Source organism: Rhinopithecus roxellana, chromosome 3 (assembly GCF_007565055.1).
Source record: "Rhinopithecus roxellana isolate Shanxi Qingling chromosome 3, ASM756505v1, whole genome shotgun sequence".
Lineage (NCBI taxonomy): Eukaryota > Metazoa > Chordata > Mammalia > Primates > Cercopithecidae > Rhinopithecus > Rhinopithecus roxellana.
Window position 1 is genome coordinate 86,303,819 of NC_044551.1, and position 16,337 is coordinate 86,320,155.

At 45.8% G+C, this 16,337-nt stretch overlaps 2 protein-coding genes across 2 annotated transcripts in view; one reads left to right on the top strand and one right to left on the bottom strand.

Moving 5' to 3' along the window:
- Nucleotides 1-1,281: 1,281 nt before the first annotated feature.
- On the top strand, nucleotides 1,282-3,805 carry RXFP3 (relaxin family peptide receptor 3). The gene has a single exon (XM_010384108.2). The coding sequence runs from the start codon at nucleotides 1,613-1,615 to the stop codon at nucleotides 3,020-3,022; it is 1,410 nt and encodes a 469-aa protein (XP_010382410.2). The 5' UTR covers nucleotides 1,282-1,612; the 3' UTR covers nucleotides 3,023-3,805.
- A 6,166-nt stretch (nucleotides 3,806-9,971) lies between these two features.
- SLC45A2 (solute carrier family 45 member 2) overlaps nucleotides 9,972-16,337 on the bottom strand; it is a 54,015-nt gene continuing 47,649 nt past the window's right edge. The window contains exons 6-7 of the mRNA XM_010384106.2: nucleotides 12,573-12,784; nucleotides 9,972-10,221 (exon numbers count right to left, since the gene is read on the bottom strand). Coding sequence (XP_010382408.1) covers nucleotides 9,997-10,221; nucleotides 12,573-12,784 — 437 coding nt within the window. The 3' untranslated portion in view covers nucleotides 9,972-9,996. The remainder of the gene's footprint in view (nucleotides 10,222-12,572; nucleotides 12,785-16,337) is intronic.

A 16,337-nucleotide genomic window follows, 5' to 3' on the forward strand; every position in this document is an offset into this window, starting at 1 on the left:
CAGCTTGAAGGTTTCATCCTCTTTATCTCCTTAAGTAAAGCTGGGAGTTCTGTAGTACTCCAGGAGTGAGGACAATTATGCTTAAGACACTTTGGTTTCAGTTTAGTCCCAGACCGAGGGAAAACATTTCAAAATTTTAAAGTAAATCCTTAAAAGTGTAATTTACACCAGAGCGATTGACCTAGCATTTATGTAGACTGCAGTTTGAGAAGTAATTCAAACGGTTTCCACTCATTCCCTTGGAAGAGTCCTTAGAATGTGCTTCCATTGGTCTGAAAAATGTCTGAAAAAGAATCCTGATGCTAACAGTACTGGAAATAGAAGAGCTGGTAGTTCACGATCAGCCCGGTGGTATCCTCTATTCTATTTGCATCTAGGTAAAGAGACTGTGGGCTGTATGTGATCAGACAATTTGTTGAAGCCCTTTGGGCCTAGGGCATTTAATTTCTGTGAAGTAGGCACATCAGTTATTTGCTCTGTTTTTGTATCACCTCTCAGAATACATTAAAGTAGGGGCAACCCTTGAACCCAGACTTCTGCCATGTGAAGACCCTTTGAAAATCCTGACTAACACAGGCACTGCGTAAGTGGTCAACTAATTAAAGAGGGGAGGTGGAGCTGTCCTTTGTGTATCCAATAAGTACCCATCATCTCATTTGAGCATGAAAAGAGGCCACTGTTATTACTTTCAAGAAGGAAAGTAAGCAGGATAGCTCATATTTTTGGAACCATTTCTCACCAAATGGAATAATTCCAGTGATAAAGTGGGAGTGAGGAAGAAAGAAAAAAAAAACCCTAATCATAATGTTTGGGAATAAGAAAGAGGAAACTCACGTCAAAGTCGACTTTCTCCTGCGGGTGCAAAATAAAGGCTTAAGACTGCTCCTGCTGAAACTTTGGGGAGGAAAACGGGAGCTGGCGGGTGGGCTTTGCCTGCCACTCAGCTGTCCCTCGCGGCGCGGGCGCGGCTGGATTCAGCACCTCGGAAAGCGCCCCTCGCGGCGCCCCAGGATTACGCATGCTCCTTGGGGCCCTCCGCCTCGGCCGTGCAAGTGCCACTGTAACTGGTGAGCACCGCTGGCAACCCACCCGGAGTTGACAACCGCGGAAAGACGCAGACACCCACTGATCTCCAGGCAACAGAGCGAGATGGATGGAACTCTACGATCTCTTTCTCTCCAAGGACGGAAACCTCATCCAAGCAGTCCCAGAGGAAACCGACAAAGGTATTTGAAAGGGAGCGAGTGGCCCCAAATCGCAAAATTGAGCGACTGTGGGAGTTATGCGCCAATGCCCCAGTGACCGCGGGACACGGAGAGGGGAAGTCTGCGTTGTACATAAGGACCTAGGGACTCCAAGCTTGGCCTGACAACCCTTGGACGCCGAGTGCTTCCCTTATGGGCTGCGCTCCTCAACTCTGCTCCAAAGCAGCCACTGAGCTCAACTCCTGCGTCCAGGGCGGTTCGCTGCGCGCCAGGACGCGCTTAGTACCCAGTTCCTGGGCTCTCTCTTCAGCAGCTACTTTGAAAGCTCCCACGGACGTCCCGCAGGCTAGCCTGGGAACAAAACCGGGGTAAACCGTCCCCAGAACGTGACCTAGAGGTACCTACGCATGCAGATGGCCGATGCAGCCGCGATAGCCACCATGAATAAGGCAGCAGGTGGGGACAAGCTAGCAGAACTCTTCAGTCTGGTCCCGGACCTTCTGGAGGCGGCCAACACGAGTGGTAATGCGTCGCTGCAGCTTCCGGACTTGTGGTGGGAGCTGGGGCTGGAGTTGCCGGACGGCGCGCCGCCAGGACATCCTCCGGGCAGCGGCGGGGCAGAGAGCGTGGACACCGAATCCCGGGTGCGGATTCTTATCAGCGTGGTGTACTGGGTGGTGTGCGCCCTGGGGTTGGCGGGCAACCTGCTGGTGCTCTACCTGATGAAGAACATGCAGGGCTGGCGCAAGTCCTCTATCAACCTTTTCGTCACCAACCTGGCACTGACGGACTTTCAGTTTGTGCTCACCCTGCCCTTCTGGGCGGTGGAGAACGCTCTTGACTTCAAATGGCCCTTCGGCAAGGCCATGTGTAAGATCGTGTCCATGGTAACTTCCATGAACATGTACGCCAGCGTCTTCTTCCTCACTGCCATGAGTGCAACACGCTACCACTCGGTGGCCTCGGCTCTGAAGAGCCACCGGACGCGAAGACACGACCAGGGCGACTGCTGTGGCTGGAGCCTGGGGGACAGCTGCTGCTTCTCGGCCAAGGCGCTGTGTGTGTGCATCTGGGCTTTGGCAGCCCTGTCCTCGCTGCCCAATGCCATTTTCTCCACCACTGTCAAGGTGATGGGCGAGGAGCTGTGCCTGGTGCGCTTCCCGGACAAGTTGCTGGGCCGCGACAGGCAGTTCTGGCTGGGCCTCTACCACTTGCAGAAGGTGCTGTTGGGCTTCGTGCTGCCGCTGGGCATCATTAGCTTGTGCTACCTGCTGCTGGTGCGCTTCATCTCCGACCGCCGCGTGGCAGGGCCCGAAGGAGGGGATGCGGTAGCCAGAGGAGGCCCGGTCGGAGCCAGCGCCCGGAGACTGTCGAAGGTGACCAAATCAGTGACCATCGTTGTCTTGTCCTTCTTCTTGTGTTGGCTGCCCAACCAGGCGCTCACCACCTGGAGCATCCTCATCAAGTTCAATGCAGTGCCCTTCAGCCAGGAGTATTTCCTGTGCCAGGTATACGCGTTCCCTGTGAGCGTGTGCCTGGCGCACTCTAACAGCTGCCTCAACCCCATCCTCTACTGCCTCGTGCGCCGCGAGTTCCGCAAGGCGCTCAAGAGCCTGCTGTGGCGCATCGCGTCTCCTTCGCTCACCAGCATGCGCCCCTTCACCGCCACTACCAAGCCGGAGCCCGAGGATCAGAGGCTGCAGGCCCTGGCGCCGCTCCGCGCGGCCGCGGAGCCGGACCTGCTCTACTACCCACCTGGCGTCGTGGTCTACAGCAGGGGGCGCTACGACCTGCTGCCCAGCAGCTCTGCCTACTGACGCGGGCCTCAGGCCCAGGGCACGCCGTCGGGGGCAAGGTGGCCTTCCCTGGGCGGTGAAGGAGGCGAATGGATTAAGGAGGGTTTGGGGCAGAGTCGAGGGTGGGGGGAGGGGGAGCATTTAAGAAGTAGGTGGGAGGAGGATGGATAGAGCATGGAGGAGGAGCCTGTGGATAGGCCGGAGGACCTTCTCTGGAGAGGGGATGCTTCGAAACCAGGTGGAGAGAGGAAGCTGGCAAAGGGGCAGAGATGAGCCCCACGGGCCATACCGCCAACCTCCGCTTCGCACCCACAGCCTCTCCTTACTCTTCCCACGCTGGGCAGTGTGAAGGCGCCCAGAAGCGGAGAGAAGCAGCAAAAATGTAAAGAAATTGGCACAGGGAGCGGGGCTTAGCCAAATGATGCGCAGACAATTGTGCCCGTTTATTCCTGCGACTTCTGCGGAGAGTGCAGCCGCCGCCACAAACTCTCCTTTGCGCCTTGGCTAACGAGACTGCAGCAGCACCAAGGACCTACTTGCTGCGGGGCTGCCCCAGGAATCTAGAGCTGGGAGGCAAGAAACGTTTTTGGAGTTAAGAAAGAGAACTGACCATCCTGATCTGTCCCCAGGAGAAACGGCAAAGGAAAGCCACTTCCCATGGAGTCATTATGACGATTATCATTCCGGACTGAGCCAGCGGGAACACGCTGAGCCGGACCTAGCTGCACAGCCCCGGAGCTCAGACGTTAGCAGGGGGATAACACCTGTCCCCTGCTTGGGAGAGCGATTCTCTGGGGAGTGGCGTCACTGAGGGAGGGAGCGGACGCAGTGTAATTAGAAGGGCTGGTTAAGGAAATTTCTTCAGGCTGCTGCCCCAAAAGGTAAAAGGGGGCTCATATACTCACTTGGTGGCACAATTGGAAATGGAGTGCTGGAGCATTGCGAGGAGGAAGCCCGGGCGCTCCAGTTCTTCTGAGAGCAGACTGGGTGCCTGTAGGCACTCTGGTCTGCGTGCTGCCGGTGAGCTGGGCCCAGAGGCACCTTGAAGAGTTCTACTGGGAAGAGTGGGGGCACTTCTGCATTTCCTCCCTTCCCACGCTTTGGGAATCAAGCTGTTCCTTTGATTGAGGCCCTGGACCAGCGAGTAGAGGGATGGTTCAGTATTTTTTTTTTTTTCTTCTGGCAGGCTTAGATAGAAGAGCAAGAAATGCCGCAGAAATGTATTGGGGCGGGGGGCAGGGGAAGGGGAATCTTGGAAACCAAATTCCTAGAAGCTGGGTCGGATCTCTCAAACGGAGGTGTGGGGTAGGAAAGAAAATAGTAGGTTCAGGTACTATGTTCTAAAGGAAGCAGAGTACTGGAGAAACTGTTCTGAGGGTATCACCAGAATTTCAGATGTAGGCTTCTTTATTGCTTATATTATTGACAAGAGAAGGTAGGAAATAGGAATTCCCATCTGACATTACCATCACCAATTTTCATTTATTCTAAAGAGCGCTTTACATATTGAGCATGCGTGACAAATTCTTTTCCCAGCCTCCAGACAGTTTATGGAGCTGTCTTTGAAGATTGCCTCACATTTCTCATGTCGACTCTGTTCTGACCACAGGAGCTTAAGATGTTAAACCCTCACTAAGTCCTTTCTTGAGGCTCTTCTGAGAACTGGGATCAAACATCAGTCTACCCACCCATCTGCTGGCTTTGATAGAGGTACTGCTACTCTCTTTGGCAACCTGGTTTGGGGTCAAGAAACCAATGATGCAGGCACCCACTGGGGTGGTTGTTTTAATATAATAAATAGCCATTCATAAAAACAGGTCTGTTTAAAGAGCCTCTTGAACAGTAAAATTGTTTAGTAATGTGAAAAGTTTTTCTGCAGTATCTGACATTCGGAGCTCAAAATGTGAGATCTACAACTCCCACCTTCCCTGATCCGCTTTTTGTGATTGCAAAACACACTGAAATGACTAAACACTCATGCCTTCTCACAAAAGCAGTAGGTGCCAGTCTGGATCCTGAGCAGTCTTGTGAAGTCAGCTCATTTAGAAAACTGAACGGTGTGTTTGTTTTGAAGTAGTCCGTTTTCTTCTTCACCCTTTGGGAAGAACATTTATTGATATAGACATTGAATAGCAATTGGGCTAACAAAGACTGAAATGTAAGCTCCACAAAAGTCCCCCAAATACAAAATACATGAAAAAGTAAACACGGGAAAAAACTAACATTTGCATGGTGGGAGACCCATCTATAACACGGATAATAGACTCTTGATGAGAGATTCTTGTCAAAGCAAATTACCATTTCAATTTTAACAATAGAATAATGTGTGGATAGCTCAGAATTCTTAGGAAAGGGTGTTGAAGTATGTGCATCTGCCACTAAGGGCACTAGAAAAACAGAAGAGAAGGAGCTGGAGGAATGGAAAAAAAAAAACCTCTATAAAAAGGGTCACTTTGTCCAAATCCCAAGCACCGGGCTTCTGAGAACATGGCAGGAGGAATCATAGATTATGACTTTGATCTACCACAAGGACAAAGGGGTCACCAAGGAAATGGTCAGATCAATTGTAATCAACAATTACTTTTTGAGTGGCTGTTATGTGCCAGCCCCTGTGCAGGGTGCTGAGGTGATATGCATGAACCAGACATGTTTCTGACTTCCACATGTAAAAGGACAGACAGCCGTGAGCACAAGCAAGATAAGACAGGGAATGATGAGCTGAATGTCAAAGTAAGGTTGAAAGAAAGAAAGACAAAGGAAGGAAAGGTTGATCCTGCTGGGAGATCAGACTTTCTGATCAAAATAATATTTGAGATAGGTCTAGATATATGGTCATAGTTTAGGCAGAATGGCAGTGGTGGGTTCGGAGGCAGAGAGGATATTCAAAGCTAATAAAATGTGGTGACTAAAAGCCTTAATGTTGGAATGTCAGATGCTTGATTGGGAACGTCAGAAGCAGGAAACAAAGTAGTAGGGATTCTCTTTCTCTTGCAGTATTTCCCAGGATTTCTGTTGAGAGTATGCGTCCTTGTACTAGTTTTATTTGTCTGGGGAAAGGAAATTTCTTTTGCCAGAAAGAATATGTCATTGGTATAGTGAGAACAAATACTTAGATCCCCAAATGTGGTTAAAAGCTTTGAAAATTGGATTATATTTATTCATTCAAACCTCAAGGGAGCTGAGTTCAATGAGTATTTGCATATTTGTGTGTGTGTGTGTGTGCGCGCGTGCATGTATGCCCTGTGGTTGGTTAGGGATGACTACATTTGACTTCTTGGGGGTTCAATAAGATGGCCCTCAGCTATGGATCACCTTTCCAGCTGGTCCATCTATTCATTTCAAATCTTCACACATCAGAACAGTTTTTGAAGAAACGGGCAGGAAATAAACACTGAACCTCGGAGAGGATTCCATTTCTAAACCCTGCAGAGGCCAAGTACAGGTAGGGGAAGTAAGAGAGGTGGTTTGTCGCTGTTTCTTTCCTAATGCTAAGAGCTATGTGCCATGAGGTTCCCTGAGCGTTTACCTATCCTCATCCAACACTATGGGGTTGGGAGCAGGTGTTTTCCCTGATGGCCTAAGTGAGTCAAGAACTTATTTCTCCAGGATAGATGATGGTGGGGGGATGGGAGGGTGGAGTAGAGAAGAAGTAGTAGTTTTGTACATATTCTGTAAAAGGAATGAGATTATTTCATTTGGGAGTGAATGTACTAATATAATACAGGAGGACTTGATTGGGAAGCAGAAAATGAGAAGGGAGCAAGGCTTGGAGGGTGATAAGTGAAAGAGCATGCTCAAGCCAGAGAAGACAGCCTAGTTGGGTCTGGAAAGCACCAGCGATCTGGAGAGAATGGGACAGACACACTGCAGGAGCCTGGATAAGGAAGCCGCATGTCCTGCAGGTGACGAAGTTGAGCAGGGGGCAGGAAGAGGTGGCCACTTTAGCATAAACTCCTGCCCTCCATTGTTCTCCCAACATATACACTAGAAGTGGCTAGATTCACAGGGGTGTTTCAGATGCCTTGCTCCACACCACTAGCACTGCCTCAGTCACAGGTATAAGAACCAGGTAGCTGCAGAGAGTGGGTTCTTTAAACACAAAGGAGGCATTGGTAGAATTGCAGCAACAAAGTGGAAGCCCAAGTAGCAGAAGGAGGAAGAGAGTGCGTGTGACATATCAGGGATGCCACTGCCTTTTGAGACCCTTGGGGAGGCTGGGAAGGAGAAGGAGGCTGCAGCACAGAATGACAACAAATGGCTCTGTGCTCCTAGGCTGGCTGACTTCGGTAGATACTGTCGTTAGACCTGGGCCGCCAGGGCCCCTGGTCTGGGTGTCATCATTAGAGGACCCTGCTCTGCCCCTTCACCTCCCCACATGGCAAGGAACCCACAGGGCCTTCTGCAGTTTGTGCCCTGCCAGTCTTCCCACCTGGTTGATTATGCTTGGGTATCTGAGACCTTGAAATTTCTTGTCCAAATGGCCCTGAGTCTATTTACAAGGAATCCATGGGTTCTTTCTTGAGTCTATCCTCCAGAGGGAATTCCATGCCACTGAGTCTGTCCACCCTTAGGTGGCTAAGGGTTGCCATTTGCAGGAGCGGTAGAGGGTGGCAGCAGGTGGGAGACTGTGGATGTGCTGATGCCAGTATGCACACAAGGACTGTACACTGCCTAGGTAGAGAGAAGAGTGGGGGGAGCAGCGAAGAGGGATGGGGTGTGGATCACATGTCTCCATTCTTGCTCTTGCCCTGGACCCTGCAGGGGCAGTAAATGTACTAATATAATACAGGAGGACCTGACTGGGAAGCAGAAAATGAGAAGGGCTCCTTATCCAGGCTCCTGCAGAGTGTCTGTCCCATTCTCTCCAGATCGCTGGTGCTTTCCAGACCCATCTAGGCTGTCTTCTCTGGCTTGAGCATGCTCTTTTACTTATCGCCCTCCAAGCCTTGCTCCCTTCTCATTTTCTGCTTTCCAATCAGGTCCTCCTGTATTATATTAGTACATTCACTCCCAAATTTTCCCTGTGAGAAGCTGTGTGAAGGAAGACCCAAAGCCCAGCAAAAAAACAACCAGAGCAGGCCTACTCTTCTCAGGACGGCTACAAATGAGCTGACACTGCAGGGGCCTGGCCATGCTACTGAATCTACTCATTCTCCTAGGCACGGGACGCACAGAAACAACACACCAAGTCCCAAATTTCCCATTTCTCAAAAACAGCTCATTTCCCTTCTCCAAATTCCCTTCCAGCACCAAAGATTTTGGTCAGTTACAAGTTGAGCCGAGGCAATGACTACTCTACCAGACCCTAGATCAAGTAGGAAGAGGAACCACACAATTCTTCTAACTTATAAAAACGTGGGCAGATCTGTATTCTGCACTGGTCAGGTACATCCAGGGTTGTGTAGGCAAATACTTAAGACTGGGGAACAGGACAATGAGCTTTTAACACTAGTGACAATCGCTAGCTCCGATCAAGTTCCAGACACCAGGCTAAGCACTGTCCATACAGGAAGCAGCAGAACCAAAGTGGCAGGGTTCAAAGTCCAGCTCTGTCACTTAATAATTATGTGGTTTCAGATAAGTTATATCTTTCTGCCTCCATTTCTTTATCTAAAAAATGGAGAGCGGTAACAGCACCCACTCCCACAATTGCTGTGTTAACGTTAAAACATTTAGAATAGTGGTAAAGACTCCATAAATGTCATGGTCTGTGTTTTGATGTTTGTTTGTCTGTTTGTTTTGAGATCAAGACTCACTTTGTCTCCCAGAGTGGAGTGCAGTGACACAATCACAGCTCACTACAGCCTCGATCACCCAGGCTCAAGCAATTCTCCCACCTCACCTTCCCCAAAAGTTGGGACTATAGACATGCACCACCATGCCCAGCTAAGTTTTAAAATATTTTTTGTAGAGAGAGGGTCTCCCTATGTTTCCCAGGCTGGTCTCAAACTCCTGGCCTCAAGGGATCCCCCTGCCTCTATCTCCTAAAGTGCTAGGATTACAGGTATGAGCCACTATGCCTGAACCAATGTTATGTATTATTAATCATCACAACTCTCTGAGATAGCAATTCTTATCCCAAATGTATAGATGAGCAAGTGTGCCTTGGGGAGATTACATAGTTTGCTGTTGAGTGGCAAAGCCAGGATTCAAAACCAGCTGATTCCAAAACATGATTTTTATTAAACCATGCTGTCTCTCAAGGCTGCTAAAAACCTCATCATGGGGAAAGCAGTTGAAGGGGTATGATTAGAGAAAAACTGCTTAGCTTGGAGAAGAGAAGATCATAGGAGAAACAGGGAGCTCTCTTTTGAAAGACTTTTGTATCAAATCCAGAAGACAAATCAAGGGTGCAGACTAGAGAGAAATATTTTTACTGTGTCAATGAAATGAACTACTTTAAAGTGATGAATCCTCCAGCATGAGATGTTTGAGTAGACTTGTCAGGGGTATCATAAAGTAATAGGAATTAATTATGAGCAAATTAAATATGAATAAATTAATATCAGAGAATAAATCACTAACAATATTTTGAATATCTGTGAATTTGATGAAATATATGACTCCCCAATATATATGGACCCTTGGCTAAAAAAAAATCAAATCACTTCATAGAACACATCCAAGCATCATATGTGGAATTTGTCTGCTTCTCAGGTCTCAGAAAGACCTGCAATGCCCTGTGAAAAGCAGCTCCTGCCTCTCCCTTACCCCTGCACTGAGATGCAATGAGAAAGGCATGTGTAGGCACTACCACCCACACTTACGCCTTGCTGCCAATGCATGGAGGCATAGTCCAGACAAACGTTGCCTGATATATGGGGACTGTTGTGCAGAGGATTGGTTTAAAGTGAGAGATGGGCAGATTCTATGGCTGAAATCACAATACTGGGCATCCAATGGGCAGACCCTAAGATTCAGAGCTGCAGAAAATGTTAACTCCCTGCCATGTGCTTCTCTGTGTCTGAGGTTAGGGTCATTGTCTCTTTATTGACCTAATCCACGTATCTAACAAAGAGAGCCACAAAGCAACAGCCTATCAGTGCCGTCGCAGATGCTGTGATCACCACGATGACGACGCTCCCGGCTGTGTTGACCAGAAAGCCCAGGCCACCTCCAACTAAGATCTGAGCCAGCTGCACCATGCAGGTGAGGGTGGCGCAGTCCATGCCCTTCCCTCTCACGCTGTTGTCTGGATCCCCTCCTGGAGCCTGCTGCCTCTGCAAAGGAAGCACAGAAACACCATTTGACCTACAAAGAACTGTCATTTAGGGCACAAGTCGGCAAAACTTTTCTGTGACCAACCAGATAGTAAATACTTTGGCTTTGTAGATTATACAGCCCTGGTCGTAACTACTCAACTCTGCTCTTGTAGTGCAAAAGCAGGGGCAATGTGGAGCTGAGTTGCCTTTCCAATATAGATTGATGGACATTATTAGCATTTGATTTCATGGAATTTTCATGAATTGGTGATGTGGAACTGAACTGAATATTGATGGCTATTAGCATTTGATTTTATGCAATTTTCATGAATTGGTGATGTGGAACTGAACTGAATACTGACGGGTATTAGCATTTGATTTCAAGTAATTTTCACTTGTTACAAGATATTAAGCTTCTTTTGAATGTTTTTTCAATCATTTAAACAATTAAAAGGAATTCTTAGCTCACAGACTGTACAAAAACAAGTGGTGGGCCATAATCAATACAATGTAATGGACACTTAATAAATATCTCATTCTTTTCCTTTCTTAGTGTTAAAAATTCAAAGATTTTAAGAAGGATGTTGAATTGTTGATGTCCTTAAGAGAAGCAACTTTAAAAGGCATTTCAATCTTTTAAAATATGGTTGCTACTTGATTAATATAATGTTTGGTTAATATTTGATATTTGGTCTGAACTGGTTGATAACTTTGTCATTTGTGGCATATCTCTTATGTGCTGGGCCTGGGTTTTTTTTATTTGTTACTTTATTTCAACCTCAACACCTCCCTAGATGCACATGTTATTATCATTCCCCCCATGGTAACAATTAAAATACTAGCTATCATATTTTGAGTCTTTGTCAGGTGCTAGGGGGCACCATGCTAAGCACATCCACTATCTTGTTTGCTTTTCTCTAAGGTAAATAACATTCTTTCCATTTGCCTCATGAGGAAACTGAGGGTCTGCGAGGTTAAATGATGATTTCCTACACTATTGGGCAAAAAAAAGCATTATGCTGAAAAACTCATATTATCCTTAAAATAAGAAAGGAAAATAAGAAAACAGATTTATATTTGCTTGGTTTTTATTTTAAAATGCTGGAAAGATTAACAAAAAACCTAGTAAGAGTGGTAACATGTTGGCATTTGAGGGAGATAGTAAATGGAAAAGGGAGCACGCAGTGTGCACTTTTGTATATCATTGTGAATATATTATCTCACTTAAAAATGAACTCATTCTAAGTGCTACCTAATAAACAAATAAATAACATCCCCAGTGTAACACAGCTTCCAAGTGAAAGAGGCAGGATTTGAATCCAGGTTTCTCTGAGCTTGAAGCATAGGTTTTCTTCCCCTAGTACCATGTAATACTCTCCTTGGAGGGACAGTTTTTTATGATAACTATCCCATTAGCAGCAACATCGCTGTCATGCACTAAATCCTTGGTGACAATGTTTGCCAGGGGATGAGGAAAGCCACAACTCTTTTTTGAAATGTTTTTACTCCTGGTGTGGATCTGCCCTGCTGCCAGATCAAATGATGAAAAACATGGTCAGAATTATAGTCTCATGTTTATGTGTTCAGTGTTTTTGCAGTTTCATGCTGAGCTGGATTAAACTTGGAGTTATCTCTGTAGCTTTTATATCATTGCTCCAGTTAAGGAACTGCAAGCCTATTTTCATGGGAAGAAAGTTGCAATTTTGGTAAGAAGAGGTGGTAATTTTAGAGTGGAAATACCAACTCTGTTATAGGCATTGCTTAGGTGCTTGTTCACTAGTTGAGTTCCAAGGTTTAAACGGCGCAGGTTCCGCTCAGGGCAGCAAAGTGGGGATTACCACCCATGATTCCAGCTTTCCTTCTCGCACATAGGGTCTGACTTACTAAAATCTGGACTCCATTGCCTAGGACTTTCCTACCCTCAACAAATAATGCCGAGAAATTCCACCATGCACCTCTGCAGGTAGGGAGACCCTTATTGTGGGTATCCAGAAATGCTGCAGGTGCACCAGGGAGACCTATGAAGTGGTTATAGAAGACCTGGGTCCCCCTTTTTTGTCTCTGTGTAATTGTGGACTGGTTTCTCCGCCTCACCAAGCCTTCTTTTTCTAATCAGAAAAATGGGAGTAACACTCCTTGCCCTACAGCTCCCTAAGTGAGCAGGGGTTGAGAGTAAGGACAGGAGAGCTGGCTGCCCTGGGCTTTGGCATGCCTGTACCAGATCGTGATTGCAGTTGGTTGGGCATTTGACTGCTGCCATTTCAAGAACCCTTATTTTCCAGCTCTGCTCTACACATTGCTACCAAATCCTCCCCAGCCTTCAGATGAGTCTGGATGTTACCCAAGGCAGAGGTTCAACGACAGCACACCTCCTTTTCTTCCTCGTGGTGGTACTCAGTAATGAGGTTAAAGGGCACAGTGTACAGGGTGCTGGACATTACACCAAACAGGCTGCACAGGACCAGGGTGGAGTAGACATTGGGGAAGAGCCCAATAAATCCTGTCCCCACGCCAAACAGCAAATATCCCGTGAAGTAAAGACCCTTTAATCCAATGCAAGATACCAAAAATTTCTGAAAGTCTGTGGAAAGAAGAGAGGGAGAAATTACAGCTGGCAGTGCCTCACAACATTTAACAATTTCAGACAATCCTTTATTCTGAAGATTCATTTTTTTAGACATCCTTTGATACTGAGCCAGGAACAAAAGAATCCTCTTATCTGTGGGTTGGAAACAGCTGGCTTTTGGAACCATTTTAAAGACCTTTGCATAAAGGACAGCTTGAAATTGCCTTGCTAGGCTGATTTTTTTTCTAAAAGAAGAGTCTGGCACTGTTTAGCAGACAGCTGGATAGCAAAAAGAAGTGAGAAAGGTGGTGGAAAAGCTGACCTAACTATGGGAACCTGGGGCTGCAAGAAAAGTATGGGTTATTCTGAATCAGTTGGGCTGTAGCCCCATAGGACCAAAATAACACAGGCCTATCTTGGTCCTATGACCCAACGTCGGGTTGGGGAAAACTGAAACAACCAAAATATACAGAATGATCTAAGTCCCCACCTGAATAGAGTCTGCACACCTGAGAAGGAGGTAAATGATGTGCAACTATCTGAAGACACTTTCCCTGACTTGCCAGTCCTTCCCAGGCTGGTAATGGGCTCCCACAGCACCCAGCATCTCCTCGTCGCTGGCTCCCTAACTCTTGGTAAGCAAGTTCCTTGGCTTCTCAAAATCCCAGCTTCCTCATCTGAAAACTGGGAATAGTAAAACCATCTTTTGGAGTTGTTGGCAGGATCAAGTGAGATGAAGCCTCCATGAAATCACCCAGCCTAATGCCTAGCATGTAGAAAACATCCAATTAATGTGGCTGTTGCTACTGCAACAGGCTGAGCTGGAGACAGTTGACTCTTAACTGGGTTTCTCTTCTAGCAGGTCAGCTTGGCTTGCTTGTATCAGTATAGTGGTACAGCTAATTTTTAAAAATGAAAAATTCTGCTTTAAAACATTTTACAAGGTTTTCCACAATGGCAAGAAAAAATCCCTAAATTGTTTTTCTCTTCCTTTCTTAATCGGTTGTTTTTAATCCACACATTCCTCATCTCTCCCCTGCCCCATTCTCCTGGAACACAAGAATCAGGGGATAAATAACAGATACTTGAAATGTGGCTATTCAAGAATGAAACTTTCCATATCTATTCATATAATTATTGGACTTACATCTGTAGACAAGCAACCTTGTTTCTAGTACATTCGAATCAATTATGAAACTAAACACTGTCTCACATTGATTGAAGACAAAGCTCTGAAAATGACAAGTGGGCAACATTGCTTCCTCTATTAAACTTATACTATGCCTGGAGGACTGTTGCTAAAGTTGAGAATAAAAAAAATGAGAATAAAGCTAGATAAGTTTCTGCTTGCTTAATAATTATATTTATATAGAAAATGTAATCTAAGGTGTCTCAATACCTAAAAGATACCATCAACACCCATTAGGGAAATGCTCTTATCCAAGTGTGTATGCCAGCAGAGGAGAAGGCAAAGTAGGATAAAGAGGTATTTAGAAACATAAGTAACTTCAATACAAAGACTGAAAGTCTGGCAAAGAATACTTTATTCACAAAGATAATTCAATGAACTTCACGGCCAAGCTTGCATTGCCCTCTGATGGGTCTGATACCCAGTGGTAGTCATATCATCACACAATGCCTCTCTTCAGGACTGGGGGGAAATTATAGATTTAAGCACCAGCTATGACTAGTATATTATGGTATAAACAATTGGGCATGTCTTAGTACCTAGTGTTGGTATTCTAATTGGTATACGTGTACCTGCTGTCTACAAAAGGAGCTTGGAAACAAGTCCCTATCATCTTTCTCCACCTTAGCAGCCAGATTGTCCTGCCAACCTCCACATGGATAGAAACTCTGAATCTGCTCCTGATGTTACGTGATGAGTCCAAAATAGAGGGTAATATCATGAGCTCTGGAAGGAGAGGAAAGGATTGATTCTGCCTAGAGTGGGTTGAGGTGCAGGGAGAAGAAAACTTGGATGATTTCACCGAGGAAGTAATATTTAGTTGGGTATAAAACCATTATTAGAAGTTGTCTAGTTGGGGAAGTAGAAAGAACAGTTCAGGTAGAAGAAACTAAAAGCAGTGCAAATACACAGAAATGAGAAAGTCTGCATAGTGGGTCACTGACGGTAGTTAATTGACATGGGAGTGAAAGAGGGCAAAGTATGAACTAGGTCAAACTGTGAAAAGCTCAGGAATTTGACTTTATCCTATGGGCATGGAGAGCCCCTAAAATCCTTGAGCAGAGTTGGCTAGTATTTTATAAATAAAATGCTGATTTGAATTTACAATGGTAGGGATCCAGTAGATTTATACATTAATACAACTTTGGAAAACTATTCAACTAATAATTTCTTTTGTAACTAGAAAGGCTTTTAACTAGGAGTGACCTAAAAATAACATGCTTTAAAGTTTCAAACGCCATGAAATTTATGTAGACAAGACTGATGGAATGTTATCTAGTAGGGGTTCCTTGAGGAAAAAGAAGTTTAGATTGACACATTTTTTTTTTTCCTTACAAAGATGAAGGTAGGGCTGGATATAGTGCCTCATGCCTGTAATCCCAGCACTTTGGGAGGCTGAGGCGGAGGATCACTTAAGTCCAGGATATCGAGACTAGCCTGGGCAATGTAGGGAGACCTTGTCTCTCCAAAAAAAAAAAAAAAAAAAAAAGAAGAAAAATTAAATTAATAAACCAGGCACAGTGGCATGTGCTTGTGGTCCTGGGTACTCAGAGGGCTGGGACTTGCTTAAGCCCAGAAGGTTGAGGCTGCAGTGAGCCATGATCACACCATGCACTCCAGCCCAGGTAGCAGAGTAAGACTTTGTCTTTAAAAAAGAAGAAAAACAGACAAAAAAAAGAATGAGTGTAGTAGTAAATAGTCCCCTCAGCCCTTGAAATCATGAAGGACTTAAGATGGATAATTTACCAAACCCTTTTAGTCTAGCATTCTCTTATTCTATTTTAAGTGCTTGAAATCTTCCTCCTAGAATTTTTCTTAGTTTGCATACTCCAAGAGGAAGAAAAGAGTTTGCTAAATAAATGTAAGCTTTAAGCACTACTATTTGGGTATCATAAATTTTAACATAATGAATGTTGTGGTTATGTGATTATTGGGCTCATCAACTTCTTGCATGTTTATATGAGGTCCCCTTTTCCCAATTGTGCTCACTGTTTAAGAGATCTTGAGGCAGGTTTCCTGCTGTGCTATGGCTGAGTAAAGGGAAGGGGAAGGGGCCCTCACATACATCCACCCTTTCTCCCCACAAGCAGCAGGCTGACGGTGACAGAGTGAGTCCCTGTGAGAATGGTAACAGGGATTCTCCCCATCTTTTCTCACTTCCTTCACCCAGGCCATATCCCTGCTGTCCTCTGGACCTGTCCAAGGCCCAAAGCCCTGAGTTGGGGGTCAGTTATTCTTACAATTTTGCAGAAGAAGAGCTCTTTATAATTAGGAGAACTGCATACATTTTTCAGGCCAGACTTTTCACTTAATTCAATATATATACAACTTGGAGATATCCACATACAGTAACAAGTACAATGCAGCCTGTGAGATGCC